The sequence below is a fragment of the Chaetomium tenue genome (genome assembly GCF_020726465.1).
Source record: "Chaetomium tenue strain MPI-SDFR-AT-0079 chromosome Unknown F5144scaffold_1, whole genome shotgun sequence".
NCBI classification, from domain to species: domain Eukaryota; kingdom Fungi; phylum Ascomycota; class Sordariomycetes; order Sordariales; family Chaetomiaceae; genus Chaetomium; species Chaetomium tenue.
Window position 1 is genome coordinate 3,669,567 of NW_027117329.1, and position 12,739 is coordinate 3,682,305.

The window sequence follows — 12,739 nt, forward strand, 5'->3', positions numbered from 1 at the left end:
AGAGAGTACGGCCAAAACAGGAACTAAAGAAGTATAATAACAGGTCCTCTTGAGTACTACCAGAATTGCAACCAGAAGATGCATCCATCCACCTCATCCGCATAAGGGGACCAGCAGAGGGATTCCGCATCAGGATTCTGGCCCCCAAGGACAGAAGCTGACGTCCACATCAAGAATGAAACGTTGTTTTTGAAGGGCCCACGTGTGCGGGTTCAAGGTCGATATTCGGAGTTATCGACAGTTTGTGTTGCACAGCCTTTCAAAAGTTAAGTAATGGGAATTGTTGGCAGTGTTGTCCGTTGGGCTCGTGTAGATCCAAAAATGAATTGCCGTTCTCGCATTGGCGAGGCATCACGACTGCCTAAGTCGAGGCTGGAGCACCTGTGCAGTTCCATTTAGGGTTGCATGGTACCATGGATCAAGTCCAGCAAGCCCAACCAGAGTTGTTTACATGGTAGGACTTATGGGGCGGCTAAGGGGCGCAGCGCTGACCGCAGCGGCACGATCCCACAGGATTCTTTGGGCGCCAAGGCAGCGAAACCGTGCCGTTAAGCATCTCGATATAGAGAGCAGTTTATAAACGGTCGTCTCATGAGCATCATGTTCGACATCGTTACCGGCCTGGCATTGTCTGGGCACACCATCAAACGCTGCATCCAGCCCAACTAGCAAAATCGGAAACCATGTTTTTCAAGGCTTCTTATACGGTCACGTTCCTAGCCGCTCTTGGCTTGATACTGGCTTTACAAATCCAGTTGGTTCATGCCTTGCCCCTCCAGACATCTGCCGCCATCAAACCCACACCACAAATAAGCCAGGATGCAAAGCCATGGCTCGCCACAAGGCCGCGGCAATCACCTCAGACTACAAGTCTCCTCCGCAACCACGAAGAGGATAACACAGCCTCGACGATACCGCTCCTCGTTTTCCCAAACGACGCGCTTCAAAAGATTAGGGATCTTCCACAGCAACTTCTTCGGCGGGCGGCAACCAACCAGACATTCCTCACAGCCATGTTCGTGATTCTGATCGTCGTATCGGTGCTTATTGGAGTGGCAATTGGCTCCATCGCCATCTGTGGCTTGGATTGGAAGCGGTACCTGTCCAGGTCCAAGCCGAGAGAGGATACGGAGGAAAAGGGCTTGGCGAAGGGGCCGGAGAAGGGCAAGGAGAAGAGCAAGGAGAAGGGGATGGGAAGTGCAAACTAACAGGTGTTTTTTTTTTGTGTTTGGGAGCTGGTTTACATCCTGGCATTTTGAGGGTAGCTGGAGGAGGGACGGCGTTGACGGTTTACTTTTACATACCCACGGAGATACCCTTTTCTTACCAAGTTCGATGATTATGATAAGGCACACAGGTCAATTCCATACATTTTTGAGTCGGTTAAGCCCCAGTATGAAGGCACTTAAGCCGAAACTCAACGTGTGCAACCTACAACAACGCAGCCTTGCTCGTTGAAATGTTTGAGGGTCAGGGAAGAATACCTACCGATTAGATCAACGTATCTTGTGTATATGGAGGAATTGGTTGTAGTGAAGCGGTGATACACCTCAAAACCACACACACCACCAACGCTTGGGCCGCGTGCAGCACGCCTTGTGATGTCAATGTCGCATGAGGGAGAAGATGGCTCAGAAACAGTAAACTTCCGCCGCGAAGCCTACGATCGCGGTCTCGTAACGCCTACGCGTTTGGCCCTCTGGTCGCAGGGCCGCGGTTCAGAGAACCGTATGAAAAGGGTCACTTCTGCAACTATGGAAAAGAAAAATAAGATTGTCTGCCTCCTTAACTCAAGGAGGGTCCGGCCCCCTGACTACCTAAATACAAAGGCGCCGCGGCGCGAGAAACGGAAAATCGAAAAGTCAAGACCCACTCGCCCTCTGGTCGGACGTACCAGGGGCCGTCTCCCCAGTTCAGTAGTGAACTAAAGGCTCCGTTGCTTGTGTTTCCTTATCCGTCTCACACCACGTATCCCTCTAAGGGCCATGCTGCCCACCACACTTGTATTCATGACCACGGACACTGGAGCTAACCAGAGCGGCATCCGCAGTCTCCCTCAATAATGTAGTCCCGCCCTGTTTCGTAGGACCTCCACGTGCAGCTGTTCTTTGTTGCAGCATAGCCATCGCACTCCTCTGTTCTCTTGTAGTAGTACGTCGAGTTGTCGACCACCGCGTAATGCCCGCAGACGCGATAACGTTGCCTTTGCCACCGGCACATAGTGGAGTGTTGTTGGTTGGGTGTTCTGAAGCTGCGTCGTCGAGACTCCCTGGTCAGTGCGTAAAAAAAAAGAAAAAGGAAGAATAAGGAGGACCCAGACCTCTACAGTTCCAGTCGTCAAGATGAGCACCGAGGGCCAGTTGTAAGAACGCTGGATCTTATTGTAGAATGGGAGCAATGATTTAAGTGGAATCGTAAGATATTAATATACCTTTCGTCCCACGGATGTGGGAGGCGAACCGGTGAAGAAAGGCATCACCAAGGCCCTCGGGAAGGCCCAGAACAAGAGCCTGAGGATTGTGGCGGGAGCCTTTAAGTCTACCCCCATCCGTAACCCCGAGACAGAGACGTGGGTACCACCGTTGGACTTATACCTAAACAAACGGCTTGCAGATTTCGAAAACCGACTCCAACAACCCGATCTGGACGACGGCCAAGGCGGCAAAAAGACGGCGGGGAGCGTTATCCTTACCGCCTGCCGCAAGATACAGCAGAGACTCAGCTCGAGGAGGGGCAACAGGGGCCGACCGCGAACCTTGAGGCCTCAAGGGCCCACGGCGGTAGAGAGAGCCGCGGGCACGATCATGCGCTGGACGGGGGGAACCATAGACACGGACAAGGCAGTAGAAGAGGCCTGGAGAGCGAGGTGGTTAAAGGAACGGGACGGCAGAGCAATCACCAGGCCGGCGGACGACTTTGACCATCAGCGGGAGACGCTATTCCGGAACGAAACCCTAAGGAGGCATGACGGTCTCAGCAAGGCGAAAAGCTCACTGCTCATTCAAATCCGGACGGGAGCAATAGGCTTACGGGAGTACTTGTTTACACGGGAAGTCCCGGAGGTTCTGACGCCTGTCTGCGAGTGTGGCGAGGGACGAGAGACTGCCGAACACCTGGTAGTGTGGTGTTTGGCCCCACCGTTGACTCGAAGATGGGAGAGAACTGGAATTCGGACACGACGGGACTTTTACTCAGTTCTACACGGTATCAATCCCACGACTGCACGGCTTGCGAGGAGGATCCTCGACTGGCTGATGGACTCGGGGAGGCTGCCGATGTACAGCTTGGCCAGGAGGCTCGAGCTGGAAACGGCGGCCTGAAGCGCCCCGTTCGGAGGCCAGGAGGCCTCCTCTCTTTGTATACGTAGACTCACCAGAACGCATCGTTCCTTGATTGTTGGTAGGGGTTTTTCACCCGGCCCGGGAGGGCACGGTTTTCCTGTACACTAAATAGTAGAGGGTCCGGCACGCCCTAGGGCATAGCGGAGTATGAATAATAATAATATACCTTTCGTAGCTCCCTTGGGGCGTCCGAATAGCAGATAGGTTCTTGCTGACGAGTTTAACGGCCAGCTATACAATATAACGTGTCCCCTATCACAAGACTCTATTTTCCATTGTGGTCATAAAACAACCATTCGCTAAGTTCAGAGCACGATCATCTCACCACCTATGAGGTCCTTTATGATGCTAAATCGTCATGAATGGGGTCATGGGTACAACCCAGTAGCACCCTTCATTAACTGGTACTCTTGTATATTATGCTCTGTAGTTACTGACAGTTTGAAGACAAGAGGAAACCCCAGGCCGGTGATCCAATCCCGAACGGTAATGCATTTTGGACTGGGTACCTAAGTAGGCTCAAGAGCTTCCCTTGGTCCACAAAGGTTTACATTGGTTCGTTGCCTGCATTGAGATTCAGACCGATCTCGAGCCACGGGCCTCGCGGCTGCTACAAACCCAAAGAGGGACAGAAAATAGAAAATCCTACACCATGCCGGCCGCCAGCCAGCGGCTAGTGATCCATTGCCAAGTCGACCCCTCAAGCAAGCTTTTTGGGATGAGGTCACCCCCTGCCATTGACAAAGGGCACCACAAGCGAAGCCCGATGAGACTCGACCTAGCGTGCATCAGGTGTGATGGAGTCCAAATTGCCTGGAGGAAGCGGGCCGTGCTCCCACGTGGTTTGTCGAACGGGATGGGAAAGGTCAAGTCCACTGCTCTGCTGCATGCATGGCATCTCGTGTTCGGGAATTCTCAATTCAAGGCAAAGGAGCGTTTGTTTGGGTACTAGGCAGAGCCATGTTAGGAGACCTGCTACTGGAATTTGTGAGCAATGCAAGTACGAAGTCGTCCTACAGTCTTTGACTCCTTGGGCACAGCGTTGTCAGGGGCTGATTGACGGTGGATCGCTTGAATAAACTACATGTAGGTTGGTTCGGATTGACTTTGGGCCCTCGCACGCAACTTTCCTTGAGAAAGGTAATACATGACAGTATAAGGATCCCCTTTCCTCGGAGCCCAAGTAATAATGATTTCTTTAGTACGTTCGGCAGTTGTCATTCTTCCGACCTCAACCCCTGCCAAGACTCGCGATGGAGCCTCCGCGGGGCCAAAAAACGGGCAAAAAAACATACAACACCGGGGATTCGCTGGTCGTCACCGACCCAACTACTGATCCGGCCCTTGCGAGTTTAACTAGGGGAGAGCGGACGGGATCCCGTGTTTTCTGGCAGGTATGGTCGTATGTGATAGAACCGGGCGTTACCTCGAGGTTATATCGTTCGTTGTCGTACCACGAACGGGTTGTTCAGGGGGCAGTTTACCACAAGGCACGAGTGTGACACGAGGACGCCGGGCGGATATCTTGTCACAATTTTGATGTTATCTCTAACATCCAACATGAGTCCCTTGGATAGGTATGTGCTTCCTATAACTGAGAACCGACTGGTCATGAGTCTCATGACTGCTTTTGCTTTCAGAAACCAAGTTCCGCCCTTCCTCTTGTACCTTTCCGAGGGCACAACGCTTTGGACAGCGACAGTAACTCATCCCGGAATCTCTCACTCGTCACTTAGTCGCCGGGGCTGGCACACCGAAAGATCACCATGGATTTCAGTACGTTCGATGGTGAAATCGGGATCAACATGTTAGCAATTCGCCTCACTAGGGAAAACTGGTGGCGGACAACGCTGCGGTGTAGTGGTTGTAAACGATACCATGAGGGAGCTCCTCCTTTCAAGAAGGCAACAGATACGGTGGATGATCAATGATCATATGCCCGTTAGCATAAACTCAACCTGATTCAGATCTAGTAGCCTCACAACGGGGTTTTTGTTTCAAAGCAGCCCAAACCCTCTCCACTCTTTATCGTTAAGAACCAGTAGACTTACAAACTGGTGATCGAGCTTTGTGAGCTGCTCCCTACCTGCCTGTGTAGTAGTTCCAATTTCCAAGTTCTCTAGAGCGCCGAGGTTCGAGTGACGATCAGGGCATGCCAAGCGGCAGCCTTCCTCCCATGCAACACAATCGGCTACCAAGGACAGTGGCGCAGCCCACCTGTTCAATTTAGCCCACAGAAAGTATCCAATGGCCACCAAGCTTACTGCCACATCGGTCGAGAGATGAACCGCCTGACCAGTGACGGCCATCTTCCTCGGCGAGGCTCCGCTCCCAAGACCGTGATTCTACGCTAGGGCAGGCCCAAAATACACCAAAAATACCTACACTACACGCCGCCCAGCTGTGGCTAGGGCTAAAGTTACACCGACAAAGTGGCTGCCCACCCAATGTAAATTGGATTATATGACCTTCATGAGAAGCCACCCCATCGATAACATGGCCACCGGATCTCATCCTCCTCGACGGGTGATTGAGTGACCACCACGTAATCACCGGTCCAACACAGCACTACACTACTTAAGATGCAATTCACACTCGCGACTGCGGCCGTGATGGCCGGCCTTCTTGGCACCTGCATCTGCGAGGATATCACGGGCTATTCGGAATTTGCCAACGACCTGTTTGCGCCTTTGTCGGCAATGAGCGATACCTCTCCAAACTTGACCCGGAACCTCTTCAACCGGCAGAAGCAGTGGTGCACCGCAGGGTCTCCCTACGTCATTTGCCCAACCCCGAAAACATGCTGCAACGCGAGGGACAACTGGTGGGTAGAGGGCCCTGAATGGAACCTGACATGTTCACTGATCACATATTTCTGTTATCGCCGCCTCTAGTACACCGACTGGGTGTTGCCCCAAGACTGCTCAGACGTGCGGTGGGAAATTCTGTGCCCAACCCGGTTCTATTTGTTGTGGGAATACCGTGTGCAGGCAAGGGGCAAGCTGCAAGCTGTCTGCTGGGGGTCAAAGTGTCTGCTGTAGGAGTGCTACGGATGTTGCATGTGGTAACTATTGTAGGACCCCGACTGTCAACCCGCCACTGGGTCTTGCTCTAACACGTCTAAACCACTAGGCTGCCCAGTGGGCTACTCCTGCTCTGGGGGAGGGCTATGCCGGAGGGTTCGGACGTCAATGTCTCGATCTACATCCACCTCTCGCTCTACATCCACCTCTCGATCGACTACAACGTCGCGGTCTACTATTACCCGCAGCGCAGTAACCACAATTCGCTCTACGACTACTTCCACAAAGACAAGGTCTACTGACAAGTGCACTCCGACGGGTCTAGCTCCCAGGGCCACGGGTGGATGGGACTACATCAAGGTGCAGGGCGAGGCTAACTGCGTTCCGGTTCTCGACTTCATTTGCGTCGACGATCTGTTCGATCAGATGTGTACCAGCATGTGCCAAGGTATTCGCGATCAACGGAGGCACAACCCCAAGAACGTTCTTAGCGACCGGGCCATTCTCTTGCACAGGCGGATGGGACGAAACGAAGCAGCCGCCTGCCGAACTATGGGTTGCGCACGTAAGTCGCGGTACAGCCCAGGCGTATATCTCTAGGCTGACAATCTAACGCTAGAACGCCTAACTTGGAGCAACCTCTACCAACAATACTTTTCCATGCAATGTGACGAGTTCCCACCAGGTACGGTTTTTGCCCAACTATCGGACCCATCCAGACGCGCATCTCTATGGGCACTAACCTATTCCCGCAGCATCCTCCATGGAAGGCGGCGGACCGACAGTGACGTGCATCTCTTGGTATCAAAACAACCTCGGCGGCGTGTTCCTCCGCCAGTTCTACGACGATCTAGGGTTAAAACAAGACGATCCATACATCATCCGCATGAACACCTGCAACTTCCCCGCCACTCCCGTCAGCTACCCGCGAGGATCCGAGCCTCGTCCCCATCCCAGGCGCCAAACCGACGACGGCAACCAACAACAGATCATCCGCGCCGCCCACGAACCTCTCTGGGTCCGAGATCCGCGCACCAAATCCCAAGGCTACGTGCTCATGCCGCTCGAGGCCAGCGGCCCGGGGACGTACAACGCCACCCTGTCGCTGTCCAACCTGGAGCGTTTGGAGGACGTGTCCATCGTGGACGGCTCCGGCGGCCTGGTCTGGGAGAGCAACGCAGGCGGGTCGTCGTCGTCGTCGTTTACCAACGGCCAGCGCAGCTTGCAGTACAAGGTCCAGGACGATACCCAGGATCTGTTCGTGGCGGCAAAGGCGGCCACGAGCGTGTCCGTCAGCGCGGCGTTTACAGCTACGAATGTTGCGCAGGCTACTACTGTCTCGGACTCAGCGGCGTCAAAATCCATGTGCGGCGACGGTGTGTATGCTAAGGGTTTACTGGTTGGTGTTGTGGTTGGTGTTGTGGTTGGCATTATGTGGACCTGAGAACCTATGCTTTTCAGGGGTAATGTTGTTTAGTGGTAAAACTTGAGTACCTACTCAAGGTAGGTACCTGAGCTAGACGTGTAGATCACAATCAAATTATCAGATTTGTAAGGTGCTCATCTGATCCGACTGATCTGAAGGAATGGCCGATCTGAATCGACTAGACTGCTCTGTATTAATAGAGCTGATCTACAATCTGATCTTTGAGAAGCGTTATTTACCCTGAATGGTCCTCATCATAATAACACATCCCATTAATTATTCTGCATGCCAGTTTGCTCCATCTTCATCCATCCTCTTGGTGTTGCCAATTAACTTTTGGCCCCCCGCCCCCCCGGGAAATGGACCTGAAGGCAAAATATGGAGAGGGAAAGATCGTCAAAAGCATGACGAACAGGGGCTGTCTACCCGAAACTGTTCGTTCGCAGCAACCTGCGGATATTCTTTTGGAGTCCCATCAAAGTTCTAAACCCCATTCTACAACCGCGCATGCCCTCCATATAGCCATCATCGTCGTCATCATCGCCATCGCCATCCGCAAACGGGCCGGCCGGCACGCCAGAGTCATACCCTTCATGACTCAACATGGTGGCAAGGAGCGCCTTGGTAGCCGGGTGCCCAAACATGACCTCTCCGCCGCGGTTTATGGTATCGGTCCTGCCCTCGTCCCCGTCAGCCCCTTGCGATACCCGCGGCCCGAACAGGGCGCTGTCGATCTGCTCCAACATATGCGTCATGATTTCCAACTGGATCCGGATGCCCAGAACGTTGAGCGCCGGCCGACCACCCGCTTCATCGGCCCCATAGATAACGCGAGGTTGGACCAGCCCCGGCCCTGGGTTCGGCCCCGGCACCGACCCCCGTCTTGTCCACGCCCTCTGCCGGATTTTCGCCGCCCGTAAGGGTTCATAGACGCGCAGCGCTTCGTAGATATGTGAAAAGATGGCATGGTAGACAGACAGTAGCCCGACGTAGCAGGTGAGAATCGAGATGACGATGGGCAGGTCCACGAACGATGATGTGTTTCTGGGGCCGATGCCCGCCTCCCTTTTGTCTCCATTGATAGCGTTACCGTTCTCCGTAACGCTGCCGTAACCACCGGCCGGAAGCGCAAATTGCCGTAGGCGCGTGTTCGGTATGCGCCTCTCGAGCTGACTTGTCACAGTCCCACAGGGCCCACCCTCGGACCCTGTGTCCGCCGCTCGGAGGATGCTGAGCAGCTCGATAAGACGTTCGGAAGTGAACAACACTCGGTGCACTACGGTGTTGCCGGGCCCCTGCCCGGTTCGAGGGTGACCCGAGAAGCTGCCGTTTTCCGGGAACATCAGGGCATCGGTCACATCCGCGGGTGTAATACACTGCAGCTCGTTGAGAAGCAGCCCGTGTATCTCGAGCAGGCGCTGACTGCAGTCCTCGCGCGGCCCGCGTTCTGGTGCCGATTTGCTGGATCCCGTGCTGGTTTTCTCGACATCTGTCAGAGCAGGCAGCGTTGAGATGGTGTCGTCTTTGGGCGCCGTAGTACCAAAGGACGCTAAATCATTCGCAAAGTCATCGTATCGCGGCTGAGGCTGGTTGTGGGGAGGTATCGGCGTACGATCGCGAATCTCGCCATCTCGTACCAAGCGGCCATGGTCCCGCGGACTCTGTATACATGTAGGCGTGGGGGAGCTGAGCACCCCGTTGCTGCCCAGATCGATGAACTCGCTACCGTTGAAGTCGAAGTCGCTAACGTCTAGCATCGCGGCATCCGCGACGCTGATCTCAAAAGGCGCGGTATCCGTGCCGGACAAAGTGTCGTCGTGGATTAGACCTGGCACGTTGCGTGGTGTAGAGGCAGTCGGACAGCGTGCGGGTGAGGGTGCTCGTTTTGCTGGACTCGCAGCCCGATCTGCATCCCGAGCAGACCTGCGTGGCGCCGATATATGACCCGTTTTGGCTGCTGTAAAAGCCCCGGAAATGGTCTGGACCGTCTGGCAGGGAATGCACGCCTTGAGGCATCGTTTGCAGGGCCCGAGCGGCACGACAACGCCACCATTGACAATAACGGAACTCCGTTCGCACCTCAGCTTGTGTCTATGGCAACGGTCGCAAGCCAGCCGACGGGATCGGGCAGTGCTGAAGAAGGTCTCCTCCGCTGAGGCCATGCTTACTGGATCTCCTGCCACCTGCCGCGCAACCAACAAGAGGAAGTATGCCAGCAGCAACTGTGCCACAAGGTATCACCGTCTTCATATGGCCACCATCTGTTGGCGAGCTGAATGCTTCGGGCCTGCGGCGCTATGGGGGCGGGGGGCGGCGCTGCTCGCCGGTAGGCGCGGAACATGCGGCCCGGACCATCAAGCGGCCCTGACATCGCGCGGCCCGGACCAGTCATGGCTCTTGCTCAGGCGGCATGCATGCACGAGTACCTCTACTTACAATCTTACAGTCAGAAAATAGTCCATCACCACTGTGACTAGAATCATTGTATCACACCCCCACATTCATCCCTTGGCGAGACAACACCGCTAGCAATTTGACATGCGAGAAAAATATAAGAAGGTACCTAGGTACCTACCTACGTAGAGCTTTACGTTGAACACGAACATTCAAGTTGTAGGTACTTTCAATTTTGCCAGGCGTAGTAGATAGTTCCATGTTGAACCCCAGTCCTCCTTACCTAGGTACCTACCTACCTAAGGTATACAATTTCCTACATCGTGGTGATCCGCATAAATGTAACACTTTATTTAGGTACTGAAGCTGGTTGTAGCGAAGAAGACTTGTTGCCTGGGCTGAGATTTCGAGACACTTGCAGTTTATCATCCCAAAGAGGGAAGGAAAACCCCCTGTGCGTTCGTCCACGTCTGTGCTGCATGATGCAACTTGAATGCGTTCCACACAAGGCTCCTTCCAAGACCCTCTTATCGAAGGCTGGCATACATCCCGTTGGTATTGTACGGGACTGGCTCGGGAAATCCGAAACACTCTCGTTGGCATGGCCGATGCATACTGCCAAAATACTAAGCGCCGTCCAATCTCTTCTTCCAGCCAGGCGTGGCCGCAGGGATCGTCCGTCACGAACAGAATGTTGTGAATACATGTATAAATGAAGACCAAAAGTCACTGTGGAAATGTCTTAGGGCGGAGGCTATGATCATCAGCGCGATCAACATCCTAAGCGCCGCCTTCCACCGATCCTCTCTCCTAATAGGTAGGTACATAGGTAGGCAGTGACAGTCCTCTTTAGCGTCCCACCCATCGTCTGCGTGCAGTTGCGAATGGCCAGAGTGCTGCATTGAGAGCAGATCGGTAACGAATCGATGACGTGAGCGACAGAATTTCATATCGGGCAATTCATCGACATTTTAGCGAAGATCGAACCCACGGCAAGCTGAGGCTCGCTAGGGCCCAGATCCTGCGTCGACCCCCGCGAATTGTTATTTGAAATACACTAGTATAATGACTTCTAATGCAAGGTCTAAGCAACTATATAGGTAGGTAGGTATGTAATAAGCGCGACGTTGTGGCGCCACCACCGCCCTGTCGGATTTCGGCACACATCGGCGCCGTTCCCGTTCGGAGTTCCCGTTCGGAACAACCGGACTCCCTAATCGGAAGCAGGGCCGTGTTGACCCGAGGGCCGGCGCCGAGTGCAAAAGCTCCCACTTGTGCAGCGCCCTCCCAACTCTTCCTTTCCCTGGAACTCTTCACAGAGTTTGGCCAGCTGAAGAGGCGGCACACAGTCACGTCGAATTTGTGGACATTTGGGCCGATGGTAGCGACTTGACACTTGCAGAAATTGATGTGGGATGGGCAAATGCCAAATGATCGTCCTCCATTGACGCATATTGCAGTCGCACAAGCGCAAGAAAGGAGCACCCGACAGGGAACTACTGGGCATCTCGGACGGACTCCGGAAGTATTCTGAGACAATCTCAGAGACATCAGCAGAGTTGTCACGGCACGTTGGCATCGGGGTCGGCGCCCTAGACCACCGAATGTATTACCTAACGAGTACAAAGTAGCTGGTTGGAGAGGAAGAGAGACATCAAGTGGGCCGCGCCGCTGCGAGAGCCACACCGGCCCCGAGCTCTGCTGCCTGCAACCAGACTCGTTGCAGGTACGAAGGATACAAACCAAGACCCTGCACAGACCGCTTAGGGTGCACATCGCCATGGAAGATCATGTCCTGAGAAAAGCTCACAGTGGCTGGCGGCGTGTACCTGTAGGGCAAGGTACATGTACATCACTGCAGCGCAATCAGCTAATTAAAATTGCCGCACAGCATATGTCAGTGCAACGCTGGTCTCAGGGCTGTATTAACGTACTTCGTGGATCCAACGCTTGGACAGGTAGGGTCTTCGCCCACGGCCGCACTTCCATTACAGGGGGGAAAATACACTCACAACACCACAACCAACATGCCCCGGACCAATCGTTAAGAACAGACGGCTGGCCAATAGGGCTGGCCTGAGCATGCGAGATGCTCAGTAAGAGCCGCGCCAAGTAATTGGGCAAGTGATCATATTGCTCAGTAACGGAGCCGTAAGCACTCTGAACACCAGGGGCTCAGAGTGCTCAGCGCCGGGGCTCTGAGTTTTTTGATCACCTGAGGATACCAAGAATAGGTACAGTCACTCATTCTAGAGAGCTTTGGGAGTTCTCTAATTGGGTAGGTACCTTAGTAATCACAACTGCAGTTCCCTACAAGCTATGGCAGGAAGGAGTCTTTATTCTGCATTCTTTGGGTACACTGAACCTAAGCATTGATCCTTGAGAGATCAACTTCGGCCGATACTGACCCCTAACAAGACTGGTCCAATGACAGGTTCCTTACAATATCCGGATCGCTTATAAGATAGGTACCTACATTACTTAAAGTATACACAATATTGACAGTAGAAACAAACAGGCTTCTTCAGATTGATAGAGAGAGTATTATAAATATT

At 53.6% G+C, this 12,739-nt stretch overlaps 3 protein-coding genes across 3 annotated transcripts; 2 read left to right on the forward strand and 1 right to left on the reverse strand.

The window, feature by feature from the left end:
• Nucleotides 1-683: 683 nt before the first annotated feature.
• Nucleotides 684-1,772, forward strand: F5144DRAFT_476947 (uncharacterized protein; the record flags this gene model as incomplete). The annotated part of the gene is made up of 2 exons (XM_066785038.1): nucleotides 684-1,197; nucleotides 1,624-1,772. Coding segments are annotated over 2 exons (663 nt in total), but the record flags the coding sequence as incomplete, so codon positions are not given.
• Nucleotides 1,773-5,631: 3,859 nt separating this feature from the next.
• Nucleotides 5,632-7,932, forward strand: F5144DRAFT_625478 (uncharacterized protein). The gene is made up of 5 exons (XM_066792226.1): nucleotides 5,632-6,165; nucleotides 6,236-6,414; nucleotides 6,474-6,929; nucleotides 6,984-7,049; nucleotides 7,120-7,932. The coding sequence occupies exons 1-5, from the start codon at nucleotides 5,924-5,926 to the stop codon at nucleotides 7,806-7,808; spliced, it is 1,632 nt and encodes a 543-aa protein (XP_066648744.1). The 5' UTR covers nucleotides 5,632-5,923; the 3' UTR covers nucleotides 7,809-7,932.
• On the reverse strand, nucleotides 7,933-10,197 carry F5144DRAFT_556229 (uncharacterized protein). The gene has a single exon (XM_066787964.1). The coding sequence runs from the start codon at nucleotides 9,950-9,952 to the stop codon at nucleotides 8,213-8,215; it is 1,740 nt and encodes a 579-aa protein (XP_066648745.1). The 5' UTR covers nucleotides 9,953-10,197; the 3' UTR covers nucleotides 7,933-8,212.
• Between the last annotated feature and the right edge of the window lie 2,542 nt (nucleotides 10,198-12,739).